General features: G+C 46.3%; 2 protein-coding genes across 3 annotated transcripts; both read right to left on the reverse strand.

The window, feature by feature from the left end:
- Nucleotides 1-2,732: 2,732 nt before the first annotated feature.
- Nucleotides 2,733-5,975, reverse strand: LOC119329589 (putative receptor-like protein kinase At3g47110). The gene is made up of 2 exons (XM_037602655.1): nt 5,883-5,975; nt 2,733-4,047 (listed from the first exon to the last, which is right to left on the reverse strand). The coding sequence occupies exon 2, from the start codon at nt 4,031-4,033 to the stop codon at nt 3,035-3,037; it is 999 nt and encodes a 332-aa protein (XP_037458552.1). The 5' UTR covers nt 4,034-4,047; nt 5,883-5,975; the 3' UTR covers nt 2,733-3,034.
- Nucleotides 5,976-6,498: 523 nt separating this feature from the next.
- Nucleotides 6,499-16,456, reverse strand: LOC119329588 (transcription initiation factor TFIID subunit 5-like). Of its 2 annotated transcripts, XM_037602653.1 has the most exons (19): nt 16,228-16,456; nt 15,899-15,980; nt 15,319-15,397; nt 15,085-15,182; nt 14,906-14,962; nt 14,268-14,355; nt 14,067-14,176; nt 10,835-10,936; nt 10,439-10,593; nt 10,004-10,114; nt 9,856-9,925; nt 9,742-9,781; nt 9,208-9,372; nt 9,030-9,106; nt 8,230-8,346; nt 7,869-8,134; nt 7,123-7,218; nt 6,964-7,039; nt 6,499-6,882 (listed from the first exon to the last, which is right to left on the reverse strand). In XM_037602653.1, exons 1-19 carry the CDS (start codon nt 16,359-16,361, stop codon nt 6,835-6,837), a joined length of 1,971 nt encoding a protein of 656 aa, XP_037458550.1. In that variant the 5' UTR covers nt 16,362-16,456; the 3' UTR covers nt 6,499-6,834. The 2 variants fall into 2 exon arrangements, with proteins under 2 accessions (XP_037458550.1, XP_037458551.1); XM_037602654.1 differs by lacking the exon at nt 10,835-10,936.
- Between the last annotated feature and the right edge of the window lie 748 nt (nt 16,457-17,204).

A 17,204-nucleotide genomic window follows, 5' to 3' on the forward strand; every position in this document is an offset into this window, starting at 1 on the left:
TTAGTGACTAAACTAGGCATTTGAGACTAAATGAAGAAGACTCTCAAGAAGTCTTTTTGAGACTTTTTGAGACTTTTCTAACAATGCCCCTCCATGCACCTATTGGCCCGCCACCTCATGGTGTTGTTTGATTGTTATTTTTCTATATACTAGGGGCAACATGGTCATTTAATAACCTCTAGGAAGAGACTAGGATCTTTTTAGTCTCTGGAAACAAATAGGGAGGGATGTTTTAGGACTAGAAACTTTTTAGTTGGGACTAGAAAAAGTTTTAGAACTAGAGAACCAAACACCACCTAAGACACACCTAGACCTTCTTGAGTTAATCCCCTCCCAAGGAGATTGGAGCGGATTTAGAGGACTCTTTACTTGCAGTGAATTAAATCCCCATCAATCCTCTCTCATCCCTACCAGTCTGAACAAGCACTCACTTTGTATGGAGGAAAATTAGTCGCGTACGAGAAGAGCTTCTTGATTCACTGTGGGGGTGTTTGGTTAGCTGCGTTGCATATGCCTCGCATCCACTATGCAAATTTCTGTTGTTTGGTATCCTGTATGGGCTTTTCAGCCTGGCCCAGTGGATGCAAAAAGGGGCCTCTCAGTCACGCTGAGGGAAACATAGAGATCAAGCGTAGCTCGCGTACAGGCTCGTTCCTTCGCCTTTTCTCTCCCTCTGTTCGTCTGTGCCGACCAAGCCCCGCCGCGCCCTCGTCAGGCGCCGTCGCCGCCGTGCCCTCGCCAAGCTCCGCCGCGCACTCGTCAAGCGCCACCGCCACCCCGCCCCTCCCTCGCCAAGCTCCGCCGCGCGCTCGTCAAGCTCCGCCGTCGGCGTGCCCTCGCCAAGCTCCGCCGCGCCCTCGTCAAGCTCCGCCGCCGTCACGCCCTCGCCAAGCGCCGTCGCTGTAGGACTGGTCAAGCGCCGCCGCCGGCCTCGTCTGCCCTTGTCCAAGCGATGCACGCCGGATCCTGCCGCCTCGCGCCGTTGCAAGCGAGGATCCACTGTCAGGCCATCTGTAGTCATCGAGCCCCGGATCCCTTCGCCCAATACTGTCGCCTGATCCACGTTCCTTCCTGATTTCAGCTATATTTTAAAGAACCTGCACGTACAGCCAGCCATCTCATACAAATTTTACCAAACACTCATCTCGGCTCTTCGTTGCATCGGCTCAACCAGGCCACACTCACCCAGCATCCCTCATGCCATGCAGCCTAAAGCTACCCAAGGAACCAAACACGCCCTGTGTTTTCTTGTGTCACGGCTCAAAATATTAAAATAGAGGAGGTGTCGCTACGCCAGAGCACATTATGAACATGAGAGCATCTCCAACAGTCGCGTCAAAAGACGCGCACGTGGTAAATTGGCTTTTTAACGTGCGGGAGACGTTTTCGCGCGCTTCAGCAGTGGCGGGAAACTAGCGCGCGCGGGAAATGGTTGCGCACACGAGAAAAGGCGGCAGCTCGCGCGCTACATTTGGCGCACCGCGTTCGGCGCGCCTTTAAATTGCAGCACCCTCTGCCGCTCTCTCCATCTCTCCATCGCCCTCTGCCGCCGACACGCCACCACCGGGCCACCATGCGGCCTCGCCGCCGGGGAGCTTCGGGCTACCGTGGCGTCCGCGTGCGTCCGCTCGGCACCTACTCCGTCGAGATTCGGTCGGGCGGCGGTATGCGCCTCCGCGTCGAAACCTTCGACACCGCCCAAGAGGGCGCCCGCGCATACGACGCTGCGGTGTGGCGCCTCCTGCGATCCCGTCAGGACATGAACTTCGCCGATGTGGCGACGTGGGAGCGGGCACAAGAGTTGACGCCTTTCCCGCGGCTTCTCACCGACGAGGATCGTCGCAAGCACCGGAGGCGGGAGCGTCGTCTCAGGCTGGCCGAGATGGACGAGCAAGCCATGGCGCTGTGGAGCCATCGCTTCCCGCAAGACACCAACGAGGAACAGTTATTCGCCGAGAGGAGGGCGAAGAGGGCCAAGAGGAGGGAGGAGCGAGCCGCCTATCGCGAGGACAAGCAAACGCGGAGCGCGGTAACTAAATACAACATCGCGCTAGGAGATGCGTCCTCCTGAGACTCCGGCGACGAGCGGTTTCTTGACGCCTACGCACAGACGTCGGACGAGAACATCACCGAGAGAGAGTCCGAGTCAGATGAGTAGTACTAGTTTTTTGTTTTATTTTGTATCATAGAAGTAGGCTATTGTAGAAGCAGACAGAGTCCGAGTTCGGACGAACTATGAACTATCTACCGTAGGAGAAAACTATCTACTCATTTTATCAATTATCAAATTGTAGTAGAAAAAAACAGATGAAATATAGCCCACTTGTTGGAGCGGCTCGGACGTGCTTTAATTTGCGGCGGCCGCTGAAGCCAGCGCACTGCCGCGTGCAAAAGCTGGCTAATCCGACGCTGTATTCTGACTTTTAACGTGCGGTGCGTTGGCGCGGGTGTTAAAGATGCTCTGGCAACAACCTAGAAGTTATAGGCCGGGAGCAACTCCACAGCGGGCCAACACCACAAACCTTATTTGACTGCCCCTAAGATTATCCTCCGCAGGTCTTCTCTGTCTTGCTGTTGGATTTTTTTTTTCTGGGGTTCACCAATGGATGAGACTTTGCCCCGTTGTTAGCACCATGAACTTATCATTTATGCCCTTCAAAGGCTCAGCGCCACCAATCATCTCCCTCAATACAACCATTTCCGGGAGCAGCCACATTGTTTTTTTCCCCAAACAGAAGCATTTTATTCAATTCATCTAGGTGACAGAAATACAAATGAGGTGCGTACATCCACAAACCCTACATACATGGGGATGGATCCGCTGAAAATATAGGAAACCGCTAAGGAAAACAAGCAATAGAAAACTGTAGTCCAGACAGAGCAACCACGCCCGTTGACAGAAAGTGTGACACAGCCATGCAAGAACGGGAAGGTGCAGAGCTCTCGTCGGGTCGTTGCACTCGCACAGCAAACTGCATCCCTGGCTCATTCGGCCACCATGAATAAGTCATTAGCAGTCAGTAGTGTCGGTGTGCTACCAACTATCAAAATGATTATTGGAAAGATCAAGCTTCCATAACTTTGGCAGACTCCCGACGGAATATGGTATTGGTCCAACGAAGTTGTTTCCTCCAAGATCTAAAACTGTTAGGTTCTTTAGGGCCCCAATGCTCGGTGGCACTGTCCCAGACAAGTTGTTTGCACCCAAAATTAGCCATTGAAGCGCGGCAGATAGATTACCGATATTGTATGGTAATGTGCCCCTTAGCTTATTCATACTTAGGTCCAGTATTATAAGCTTGGATAGATTAAACAATGTTGTTGGAACTCTACCCGATAGCCTATTCTGACCGAGAAACACCGCCCGGTTCTTCCCCATATTCGGCAATTTCCCAAGATCTTCAGGAATGCTTCCTTTGAGTTGATTGTGGGTAAGTCGTAGCTCTTCTAAGTAAGTGTTGTTGCCGAAGGTTGGTGGAATGTTTCCTGTGAGGCTATTATTGGAAAGGTCAATTCCCTTTAGATTGTAGAGGGAACCTATATTTCCAGGAATCGAACCCACTAGCATGTTAGAAGAGAGGTCTAGTAAAAGGAGTTTGGAACAATTTGTAAGTGCATTCGGAATGTTCCCCTGCAACAAGTTGTTCTGTAAGTAAAGGCTTTCTAATCTTATAAGACGATTGAGAGAGGGCAACTGGCCAGAGAAGAGATTGTTGGATAGTGTAAGTTCCCAAAGGAAGGTTAGATTTCCTAGAGAGGGTGTGATTTGGCCTGTCAAGCTCATGTTGGCAAGGTTTAGCACTGTAACACGTTCTGGGTGCATTGTGCTGCACTTGATGCCCGACCACATACAGTAGTGGATGTTCTCATTCCAAGAGCGCAAGGCTCCTCTTGGGTCCGCTCTGATGGCCCCTTTGAAATCAAGCAGTGAACGGTGATCTGTGGTGTTACCATGAACTGTTGAGCAATTAATGTCACTTGCTCCATAAAACAACCCTAAGAGCACTGGTAGAACAAGCATGGCGAGACCCATGAGGTTTATGTTTCCTGCAAAAGGCCAGACATGCATTTTCAACATAAGCTCCAAAAAATTACAAACCTACATTAGTGCATACTACATCACTTTTACTCAGTAACTTCCAATACAGATAGACCATTTTTTCACCAATGGGGTTGCAAGGATAAAAATGGAAAATGGTCATAAATTAGCATTTTATTTTTGTAAACATATTTGTATTATATGCTCACCGGAGAAGATAAGCACACTAAGGGGTGTTCGGTTGGGCTTAACTTTGGCTTTTGCACTTGGCTTAAAAGCCCGGGAAAACACCTATTTATGGACTTTTGGATTATACAATCATAGGTATATTTTATTTTGCTTAATACCATCCTAGGTGTCCTTCTTGCCTATAAGCCAAAATGCAAAAGCCAAAGTTAAACGTAGCCAAATACCCACTAACTCATAGTACTTCGTTGCAAAGTGCAAGTCCAAACATGGGTACATAATTACATATGAACCTAATATTTAAAACTTCATGAAAAAAAAGCATAGCTCTATTTCTGAAAATGTGTGAAGAAAAAACTAAAAGGCAGTACGTATGGTAACAAGCCTAACCAGAAGACACAAATCAAAACAGATTACTTTTTTGCGGATTTGCTAAGCATATGTTGTCTAGCCACGTCATCACCAGCAGAAGATATGAAGAGGATTGACGGCTGCAAGGGTGCTTGCCAGCACAGCAGAAGTGTGGGGCTTAGGGGGGTGGCCGGAACGGCGGCGGTAGGCAGGTATGCATGGGCTAGAGAGCGGGTAGAATGGGAGGGGGGAAAGATGAACAGTAGCCACACACGAAGGAATAACATAACTTATCCATAAATACTTTTTCAAGCAACTGACGGATGAGTGCTCCCTCTTTTCGAGGATAACAAGTCAAAAACTGATGATTATTTGATAAAAACTACTAGTAAAATAAGGACGAAAGACCAAGTCTAAGCACCAATTTCAGGCTTTTGGTTATCGGAAGCATTTCATATAAGACTTGTTGTGGTGCCATAGTGGTACGGTGGCTAATCCAACGGCCAGTTGCAGCTTAGCCTTGCGCATGAACGGTGTGATGTGGGATATCGTACAAATATTGGATGGGAAGTGTCCTACGCGTACGTGGCAATGTTGTTTGGGTTTTGCACATGATGGTATAAGCGAAAAGCCCGTAAAATAGGTGAATTTTTGTTGGCTTACAAGCCAAAATGCAAAAGCTGAAGTTAAGCCCAACCAAATACCCCCTAACTTGTAGTACTTTGAAGCAAAGTGCTAGTCTGAGCATGACGAAACTAATATCTGAAACTTCACGAAAAAAAGGATTATACCTCTAATTTTTAAAAATATGTGAGAAAACAGCAAAACAATACATAAGATAACAAGCCTGACAAGAAGACTCAACCCAAAAGAGATATTTTTTGCGGATTTGCTAAGCATCGGTTGCTTAGCCGCATCATTGCCGGTGCCATGTGGAGCATAGAAAAGGGTTGACGGGTGCTCGCAGGCGCATGAAAAGGGTGGGGCTTAGAGGGATGGTTAGAACAGTTGTGACACGACAGGAGAGGCTGCTCAGAGAGGGCAGGGTGGTGCACAGCGGCGATAGCCGGTAGGTAGTTAAGCAGGGGCTAGAGAGCGGGTCGACTGGGAGGGGAACAAGATGAATAGTACTAGGCTGTGAGAATCGACTGATACATGTAAACTTGGCGACTAGGTGCTTCCTTTTACCGAGGATTACATCCCAAGAAAAGATGATTACTCGATAGAACTACTAGTATATCAGGACAAGAGAACAACTCGTGAAATAAATAAATAAAAATCAGGACGAGAGATGATAGTTGCGAACCTTTGATGGAGCGCACGGCAGGACGACGACCTCTTCTAGCTTTGGGATTCCCCGGGTGGTGGTGTGTGAGTAAGGCGAAAGTAGGATGCTCGGCTAGATGGCTAGCTCAGGCCCCAGGGGTTTAAGAGCACTTGCGCAGCGCCCCTCGCATCCACACGGTCGTCAGGTCGCATCAGCCATTGTCACTGCATTATTTCAGCTTTGACATCCAACGCAGCGGCCAAGTCAAAATTTATTTCATCTCCCACCTACTTTGCGTCGCTGTTTCAGCTGGACAGGCCATATTGCGCCGCAGCCAGGCAGAGAGAAACCTTCCGCGCGGCATGTCGACAAAATGCAGGGTGCGCAACGGTTCTCCATTTGGGTTTGGCAACATCGTTAAGAAATCAACATTTACTTGTGATAGCAGCGCTCTGGTCCAGATGTCGACAGATAGTAGGATACAAAATAACACAAGCTTCTTCCAATTCAACGTCAATAATAGTTTAAGAGATAGGTATTGCCTTTATCGCTCAACTCAAGACAGACAGGTAGTGCTTTTTTCTCTCACAAGTCGCATAATAACTATATCAAAATATCAAATGGCAGCTCATTCGGACCCTACACCAAGATAATGTGAAAACAACCCTCAAGTATATCCTAGAAGCTCCTGGACCATTGACTTCTTGCATCAACCAAGTGTTCATGTTTCCTATTTGTGACTACTACCTTTTACATATTTTAAAATTAGCTAATGTTACAACAATGATACACATGTTTCAATGAGTCGCAATGCTCACAGGCTACATTTTAACAACCTAGTTAATCATAGGGTTCACTGAGATCAGCAAGGACAATGTAATAAGCTCTACAACACGAGTCAGCCAAGTAAACATCTACTTTGCTACTTAAGGTCAAAAATGAAAAAAATGTGAATTGTATTCCAGAGTGCATATACAGCAAGCTTAGGAGCCTATAGCGAGAGAGCGCCAGACGCAAACAATAGATTCCTCCGAGAAAACTGCAATGGAGAAAAGCAGTTAGTTTGTTTTCACTGCACACGGTAACTACCATATGTTAACTGATGACAGCGGTTTCTCACCCGCAAGTTATAAACAGGAGTCGATTTTGTAGGGAGAGCTTTCAGCAGCCTCAGTCGGTTCGTAGAACCAGCCTTGCTGTTTCACAAAAAGAAAGGATATTTAAAAACTAGAGTAAGGCAAACCAAAGCAGCCTTTTACAAGCAAGCCAATCAACTTACGTGTCATCCATCTTCAGGGCCTTTGTGCTGGACGCGACATCCCAGAGTTTAACAGTGCAATCAGCTGATCCAGATGCAAGCAATGCTCCCTCGCAGCTATAAACAAAGGAAGAATTGTTTAACTAAGATGATTCTTTGGTATAGCAGATTACCACGCAATTAAGTAATTGTACTTCTCCAAAAACTAAAATCATATGTAACTAGATACAACAGCACAGGGTGACTCATCACTGAAAGAAAAAAATGTACATTTCAAAACAGAAGAACTATCAGTGATATTCAATATAATATGTTGCAGCTTACATCTACTGAAAATAGTGGATACGTGGAAGACATTTTTTACAGAATTTTTTTTAAACAATAGACCCATAAGATAATCTCCAAAGACTATAATTTCTTTAAAGCGCATAATAAGCAGATACAATATGTTTAAAATTTCTTAAACATGGACCGTCAATGTATACTCAAGAAAAAATAACCACATACGAGCGTTCAAGATACATGATGTGGTCATTTGAAGACAGAATTACGCAACCATCCAGTTAAGTACTCTAAAAAAGGATGGCCAAAATGATTAGTGAACCCATTGCTCATTTATAGGTAAATCTAACCCACTTTGTCAAGCCCTACCATAAACTAATACTCTCTACGCATATTTATTTGGTACGGCAGCTATTATTTGATTGCCATCAGTAACAAGGACACATGGGATACTAAGCAAGCAAAACAATGTATAATGTGATTACCTGAAAGCAAGTGACCACACACAAGAGTTGTGTCCTGCTAGTGGTGAAACGCAGCGACCAGTAGAGAGATCCCACATCATGATGGTCCCATCTTCATCTCCGGAGGCCATGTATCGGCCATCAGGAGACATTGCCAGGGACAAGACCATACTCCTATGACCAATAAACATCCGTATACATTCACCAGTTTGAACATCCCATAGCCTTACAGTTTTGTCACTAGAGCCGGTGGCAATGTAGTTACAGTTTACATGCCATTGCACACACTGTCAGATAAGTAATATGCAGAAGAGAACATCAGTCAGAATGCAGACTATCAATTCTCAAATCACTACAAGATCTGAGCTAGAAGCACACTTACATCAACATCAGCAAGATGCCCAGCCATTATCCGCAAAGGTTGGATTTTATCCATTGACCATATTCGAGCAGTCCTGTCATGCGAGGCACTGGCAAAATAATGGCCGACTGGACTAAACTGCCACAAAAATATAAAAATATGTCAGCAATACAACGCACAATGATGTCTATTCAATAGAACAGAATTAGAAAGCTATGCAACACAAACATATGTGCCGATCATAAGCTATTCAAAAGAATATTAAGCCCAACGGACCTATTCCAAATCCCATCATCAGAAGTGTTCAAAAATGAAGAGCGAACTAGGAATATGTACCACAAGTATTTGCAGTTTCGCACTCGTCTCGCCAAGATCAAGACTAGGGCAAGGACATCTTTTGTAACAATGAGGCCACTATTAGAACTCCAGAAAAGTTTTCTCTCAAAAAAGAACTCCAGAAGTGTTTATTAAAAACTACTGAAATGAGACCACTATTATTAGAACTTCAGAAGAATTCATTTAAAACTACTGAAATGAGGCCACTATTAGAACTTCAGAAGAGTTTCTTAGAAACTACTGAAATCAGGCCACATTAGAACTTCAGAAGAGTTTATTAAAAACTACTGAACAACTGATTGATTGTACGGCATCGACACTGATTGTAATAACAGATCTGAGCATCATTCAAATAAAAACTACTGAACAATCAACTAACTAATCAAATGTTTTGGCCTGAACTAGGCAATCAAGACACCCCATGAAGAAAGAACTCAAATGTTGTTTTCACAACAATGACACGGAGAAAGGATTTGCTCACATACTTGGACATCCCAAACCGGGTAATTGTGTCCTTTGTAACAAACAAGATTGGCATTCAACTTGGTACTCCATAGCCGAACTGTAACAAATATATAGAAATAGATGAACGGTTAGTTTGATTAAATAAATGAACAAGCAAATGAATGGTACAAAATAAGCATAATGTAAGTGATGCTTTACTTGTTGAATCTGAAGATGATGACAGGAGAAAATCTCCAAATGGACTAAAGGCAGCGGAATAAACTGGTCCAGAATGACCTTGGAATAATGTATACGGTCTTTTCCCCTCAGATGTTGATGACAAGCGCTCGTCCTGTGAAGATCCATTCTCTCCTTGTGAACTAGCTGAGAGTCCAAATTTGACCAATCAGCAAATACCATCAAGATAGAAATGAAAACACTACTATGTTAGGAAAATTAATGTTCTATGGTTATTCTGAAGTTCTGGACAGGTTCCAGTCAAATACTGCAAAGCCAGTAAAATATTCTAGCATGTCCAACAATAGGTCCAGAAGACATTCATTGCATTGACCATGCATCAGTGCTGCAACACCACCTTAAACTTCAAGGTTATAACTTAAACTAAATGAAATAAACTAGGATCCTTAGAACAAAAAACAACCATGACCGAAATCAGGTGCGCAGTTACAGAAGCATTTCACCATATCACAGTGGAACTAAAACATCAGCAATATGTAGTGTAGAACGACTAACATGTTTTGGCTGGTTGACCAATCTTTGCCATATCCCAAACCTAGTAAAAAAGGAAGTTTTGCCAGTTAATGTAGTGATCACATGAGAAACAAACTATCACCTAAAGGGACTAACCTTCACTGATGAGTCTGAGAACCCACCAACTATCAAAGATCCATCGTTTGATATCGATGAGCAGTTTAATCTGCACTCCACAGGATAATGTTTTCAAACCAAAGTATGCACACTGAAACAGTTGATACTAAATTACAGCTAAGCTTACCCGTTATGTGTATTAAGGAATGTGTAGAAGCTAACAGATGGCAATGCCAAGTTATTCAATTGTGCACGGTTCCGCAGGTCCTCAAGAATTGATTGTTCAACTTCAACAGGCCTGAAGAAAACAAGTAATTTTTCAGGATCATAAACGCAAGGCTGACACTTGGCAGATAAAAAAGTAGACAAGTGAGTATGTTCAGCAAAATGGAAAAAGAACAATATTTTGTCCTCCTGAAACTTGTAAGATAACTTTTCCAACAGACCCCCCATAAAACATCTCAGCCTTTATTTTAGGTTCCAAGTCAGGCTCAAGCAAATGACACAGACATGTCTGGAGTATGGACCCACATTCAGTTTATAAGTTATAGGGATGGTATCTATTTTCAAAGAATACAGTTGAGAAATTATTTAAACTGTAGATAAGAGAATAAATGTTTACGCCGCTGGAAGGGTTAGCTCTGGTTTCACACGAGGTGCTGCAGAAATCATGCTTGTTTCGGATTTCGTATTTTTTCCTGTTGCGCCTACAAGCTTATCCTTTTTGAGCTTTTTGTTAAGAGGACCGCCCTGCTTTCCACCTAATGAGGATTTTTTCTGTAGCAAAAACAATAAGAAATAATGAAAGATCCAACGTAAATAACAAACAAGGGTATATGGATAGTGGAACCAAGCAATGAACAGCAGCATTCCTGTTCTTAAGATAACAACAGAAGAAGAGAAGAACAAAAACATGCTGCTGAGTGCTGACCAAAAAGGAATGTCCAGGTTTCAATGGCAGAGAGCATAAAACAAACATAATATAACAAGGGTCCCATACTATGGGAGACTTTCTTGCCTTGTTATTATCTTCTGCATCTGCATCCTTGCTTTCTGCTTCAGCTCTATCAGAATCTGAGAGTGCTTTCTCCATGCGCTCCTCAACTGAATCTTCAAGCAACTGCATACTATATATTTAATTTTAACAATAACACATGCCTAAGGATAACGAAGAATCTATATCTATATCTATACTACTCTATAGTGTACGAGTTTTAAATGTTTGGATCTCAAAACCAAAAAGCAATGTGAGCCATTGATAGAGTCAATCAGAGGGCTGAAAATTGTGGGATTCGCAGCTACAGTATGAGCTACAGTACCAGTGAACATGGTAGAACCAGGGGTCCTACCGGACCTGCTCCGGAGGTTGTAGGGAAAGGATGGAGTGGGATGGGGCGATGATCGGGCGCGCCGGCGGCTGGGCGCCATCGCGTCGGAGGGAGATGGCGGCGGCGGCTAGGGTTCCGGCTCCTCTGGGAGCCGGGCAATAGGGATAATAATATTCTTATTGCTTAATTCCAAAAAGAGTCTTACAGCCTATATTTATAACCTAGATAACTTGCATAAGAATTAACCTAAGATAACTTGTGGACTAAGATTGCCCGGTGGGCCTAGCTAAACCGGCCATAACACTTCTCCCCGCCTGCACAAACAGCTCGTCCTCGAGCTGTAAGGTGGGGAAGCGCTTGCGGAACTCCTCGAGGCAATCAACCAGCGTCAAACACCTTCTCGATAGCTGGGGCGGCCAGGTCGGCGGCGACGGCGTCCTCCGGAATGTAGTCTGCAACCTCCAGGTAGAAGAGTCGTGGGCAAGCATGGCCGGGCGTGTAGGGCTCGTCGCAGTTGAAGCACAACCCTTGGCGGCGACGCTCGAGTAGCTCGACTGAGGTGAGCCAACGGAACGGGCGCGCCGCGGTCGCGGCGAGGGGTGCCGCAGAAGCCTGCGCAGGCCGACCCTGCGTGGAATCCAGCCCGGGTAGCGACCCAGTGGTCCGGGACGGTGATTCCTGCTGGATGGCCACCGTGCGGCGCTCGAACGCGCGGGCGTAGTACATGGCCGACTGGAGATCCTAGGGTCCCCGAAGCTTCACGTCCACGCGGATGTGATCCGGAAGTCCACCGACAAAGAGGTCGGCCCGCTGCTGCGCCGTCATGCCCGACGCATGGCATGCCAAGGCCTGGAAACGGTCGGCGAAGTCCTGCACCGTGGAGGTGAAGGGAAGGCGGCCGAGCTCCGCCAGGCGGCTCCCGCGAACCGGAGGCCAAAGCGAAGGAGGCAGAGCTCGCGGAAGCGCTCCCAAGGGGGCATGCTGCCCTCGTCCTGCTCGAGGGCGTAGTACCAGGGCTGGCCTGCACCGCGGAGGTGGTAGGATGCTAGCCAAGTGCGCTCCGACGCGAGCGTGCGCTGGCCACGAAAAAACTGCTCACACTGGTTGAGCCAGTTAAGCGGGTCCTCAGTGCCGTCATAAGTGGCGAAATCGATCTTGGCGAACTGTGGCGGCATCTGGGTCGGCGCGCCATGGCCGACAGGCTCGGCGGTGCGGAGCAATGATGATGATGGCTGATGGCGCCCGGTCAACGGTGGGGAGGCCGTCGTAGGCCCTCGCGGAGCCGGACAAGGCCCCAGACTGCATCGTGGGTACCGATGGGTCCCCGACCTCTTGTGTAAACTGGCGGTGGCGACGTCCCGGTTAGCCAGGCCGGGATCGAGGACGGTGACGGCGGAAACCGGACCTGCTGGATCGGAAGTCCTCCCGGTGTGGACTGCCCAGTCCGGAGCTGGGCAGCGGCGGTGGGAGCTGGACCGGCGCGGGCGGCGCGGTTGGTGCAGCTGGGGCCGGCGTGGGCCAGTGCGGCCACTGCGGCGCTAGGGCGGGTGCGGGAGGCGCGGGTGGCGCCGCGAGAACCGGCGCTGGGGCGGGCGGCGGCTGGAGCGACAGATGGGCCCCGGCGATCGCCACGGGTACAGAGTACCAGGGCGGGTGCAGCAGCGGCGGGGGCCCGCCGGTGTAGCCCCCCTGGAACGGCAGCAAGGGCGTCCCGCTCGGGCCCGATGCGTTCTGGATCGGCCAGTGCGTCGCCGGGTGGCTGTAGGCGGGGGGCCGCAGCCGGCGGGGTGGTGTGCGGGCCGGCCAAGTACAGGGAGATGCCCTGGACGGCCGTCACGAGGTCCCGCAGGGTGCTGGTCATCTCCTCCGGCGTGAAGACGGAGGTTGTCGGCGGCGCGGAAGTGACGGGGGCCGGCGGCGCGGAAGTGACGGGGGCCGGCGGCGCAGAGGTGATCGAGGCCGGCGGCGTTGGGGACCCGGCAGTGGTCATCGGGGCGGTGGTGATGATGGGCAGCGGCGGCGTATGTGTTGATGACGACATGATCGAACCCGAGTCTCTGGATACCAAATTGGTAGAACCAGGGGTCCTACCAGACCTGCTCCGGAGGTTGTAGGGAAAGGATGGAGTGGGACGGGGCACCGTCACGTCGGAGGGAGATGGCGGCGGCTAGGGTTCCGGCTCCTCTGGGAGCCAGGCAATAGGGATAATAATATTCTTATTGCTTAATTCCAAAAAGAGTCTTACAGCCTATATTTATAACCTAGATAACTTGCATAAGAATTAACCTAAGATAACTTGTGGACTAAGATTGCCCGGTGGGCCTAGCTAAACCGGCCATAACAGAAGATACCACTGATTTCTAGAACCATCACTATATACCAATGTAGGAAAAGTTTCACTTGCCTAAGGTTATCCATTCATGCATGCAACTGGTCAAGGTACACACACTGGCAGAGCGTCTGCAACGCGCGCACTAATCGCGTCAGGGAGAAGTAGGAAATTTTCAAGAAGTTGCAAAGTAAGCTCAATGTAGTACGAGATACTAATACTAAGCATGTAAAGCTTTATATACAGGACTGAACCCCTTTTTTCAGGCAACATATATACAAAACAGAATGGCTACAATAATGAACTCGATCAAGCTTTACATGCGAAGGTACCATGTTTGAAGGGAGCAAGCAGTGTATCCATGAATTGAACTTTGCACACATATTTAAATGACATGCAAAGCACGTACAATTTACTAGTAAATACTTAAATAGAAAACTGAAAAATTGCACTCATGGAAGAGGTTCGTTTGGGAAGTGGCAAAAACAGTGCTACTAGAGTTTTGTCCCTATTTGATCAGCATTGTTAACCGTTTTGATAGAATAGATAATAGGAAACAAACACATTGATCACGGATGTGCTGAATAACATACCCCCCAATGCACTTCCTTCTGATTTATCTGTTTTGCCAAGTCCTTACTGGTTCCAACCAGAGCAACAACATCCGCATCATCAGAGATCAATGAAGGCTGCCCAGCGGATACTGCCAATATAGATAGAGGGATGTGGTGGAAAAGTGAGAAGCAAGGGTAAGTAAAATGTGTGATATAATCTCGACAGACTGGGAACTGTACCTTCAAAAATTATTCTTTCATTGATTATTCCAAGCATCACGAGAGCTTGTGTTTTCTGGAGATACTGGAGAAGTAATTCATATGAATACTGCAATGAAACACGAGGTAGAAACTTTAAACAGAGCAGTTGACATAATTTTATAGGAAAAACAAAATTGCAGCAAAGGAAAAAGGTGAGATCATGATGTATCATGCAACGAGTTGCCAACTGAACTACAAATCACCACATGGAATGTGCCTTGCCAGCAACATCTGTGAAAAATTGGTCTATATGCGGTTTGTGTCTCATATTTGACACTAGCATTCCGTATATGTATTATGGTATCATGATGACGTATCATCTACTCCTATTTGAAACTAGTTGCCCATTTGGATTCAGGAAGAAAAAGCTTGTAACAAACCTTAGATTGTGTTTGTTTCCCTTGGTCATAACAACACTTACCAAGTAAGTGGTGGAAAAGGGTACACGAGAATAAAGCATCTCAACTTAAAAAACTATTGTCACAACAACGGATATGCATCCAGTGGAACATTTTACCTATGTGCATTGATTTAACTCAAAAGGTGACCCACCCATACAATCGTAGTTGAAACAAAGAGATGGAATGCAAATATAAAAGAACTTGGTGCAGTACTACCTCACATAATTTAATTCTGAATTTATTTTCCCTTAAAGATTGGGCCAGATCCATTTCCTGAAAATTATAGCAGGCAAAACAATAAGTGCATGTTTTGTGAATCCTGAGTAGATAAAATCAAATAAACAAATGAAATCTCCATTCACAGTTGAAGGATGTAAGAGAGCTAAATGACGAACCTCCAAATGCAAAGGAGAAAGAGTGCCTTCCAGCTTTTGGAGATCCCTTGAATGCATCAGTTCATGATCTTCCCGAAATTTAAGGAAAAATTGCCGAGCTGCAAGATTCATGTGTGGTGATATCAACGACAGAAATGCCTCAAATAAACTAAGTGGATGCATAAACTGCAAACAAATATTATCACAGAAATGTACACCAACTACCAATATCTTCTTGCCTACAAAAATAATTACCTTCTAGTGTATGCCCCTCTGACACTAGATCCATGAAGCAATGGATAAACGCTGGATAAAGGACACGGAGTAATTCATGCTACAATATAAAAAAAATAACTCAGAGGCACGAAATATATATAGCTGAATACAAGGAAATAAAAAAGGCCATTCCATGTAATAGGTACATCAAATTATAGCAAGTAGTCCATCCACCGCAAGCAAATATCCCATTTCCAGTGACTACAATCATGTGACAAGTACGTGATTATGCTTATGTGAGTGGTTTTTGCTTTTTAGATGGAGCTCTGCAGTGTAAAGACATGCCATAAAACAAAGACCATTTCATAAATGCGACATCTAAAGCTAGTAGGCAAGCATTCAGCCATGATCCTGGAAGCATGGTGCACCAAGCAGGCATGCTCATTTTCAATAAGAGAAACATGAAGATAACTCATGAGTAGCATGCTAGATTACTGAACAGTGTGGATATAGCAGCTACATGCCTCAAAACATCTGTGAATGCTGCAAAGCAAAGTGCATTCAAATGTACTACTAGAGCTGTAAACGTGAATCACAATCCACACTTAATGTAGCACACCTTGTATTGGTCCAGAGAATTGTATGCCCATGATCTTAGCTTGTTGTAGCCATCATAGTATCTTGCTGGGTCGTTATCCGGCCTGCCAACAAAGGGGGACATAGTAAATTTTTCAGATTAACATGGAATTAGAGCAGTTTTCGAGCATATTTGACATGATACTCTAGATTAGCCCCCATAAACTCTGCTCAAGGCTCAAATCATGTCGAAGGTCTGCAATTGCCCAAGCCAAAGTAGTATCAATTTCTCACGCTCGAGACCGCTGCGGCCGCCGAAAGGGGCGGCGGGGGTAGAGATTCAGGGGGATTCGCGGAGGCGGGCGGGCGCACCTGGAGAGCGAGACGTCGGAGAGGGAGGTGGTGGAGAGGCGGTTGCGCTCCTCCTGCAGCGCGAGCTCGGTGAGGCGGAAGCCCTTGCGGTGCAGGTACTGCTGCACCTTCCTCTCCATCTCCTCGTCCTCCATCGCTGGCTCGCTCGCTCGCCGGCCGGCCGCCGCGCCGGGGAGGGAGGGAGGGCGGCGCTCTAGGGTTTAGGGGCGGGGCGGGCCGGATCCGGGGGCGGGCGGGTCGGAGGGGATGACGAAGGCGGAGAGGGATTGTGCGACTGATTTCGATTTGCAGGCTGTTCGGCGAGGGCTCCCGCAAACAGCAGCTCGACGCACAGGCTTGATGCATAACTGGGCCGGCCCACCAACGCGATCCTTGTTTCGTTTCCTTTCGCGCGCGACAAAAAGAGCTAAAAATCAACAGCGACTACCAGGAATCGATCCCAGGACCGCCAACCGCGAGCCATTAACCACTAGGCCACACACTACAAACTTAACTTTAGGTGCAGAAATATATAAGAACAGAGAGCAGCGTTGACATTTGGAAAACATTTTCAAAATATATCTTGAAAATTGCGACCAGTTTTTAAATGCCGCATTTTTTTGTATGCCATTTTGTGCAAAAGTGAAGATGTTTCGTAATTCTGATTTCAAAATGAAACACGAACAAAACTTGCAAACTCCAAGCAGATTCCAAAATCTGAACAATTTTCAAAAATGTTTCTGAAAAACAAACAAATTACGAAAAAGACGAACATTTTTGAGATCACAAACAGTTTTTTGTTTTAAAAAAATGGAAAACAGGAACATTTTTTAATTCAGCACCAATAAAAGCAAAACAGGAACTTTCTTCAAAATGCGAACAAAATTGGTATTGTACGCTTTTCTGGAAACACGAACAAAATTTTAAAATATGGGAATATTCGTTGAAATTGCGAACAAAATGTTAATATCACAAACATTTTTTGAAAAATGAACATT

This window comes from Triticum dicoccoides, chromosome 7A (genome assembly GCF_002162155.2).
Source record: "Triticum dicoccoides isolate Atlit2015 ecotype Zavitan chromosome 7A, WEW_v2.0, whole genome shotgun sequence".
Lineage (NCBI taxonomy): Eukaryota > Viridiplantae > Streptophyta > Magnoliopsida > Poales > Poaceae > Triticum > Triticum dicoccoides.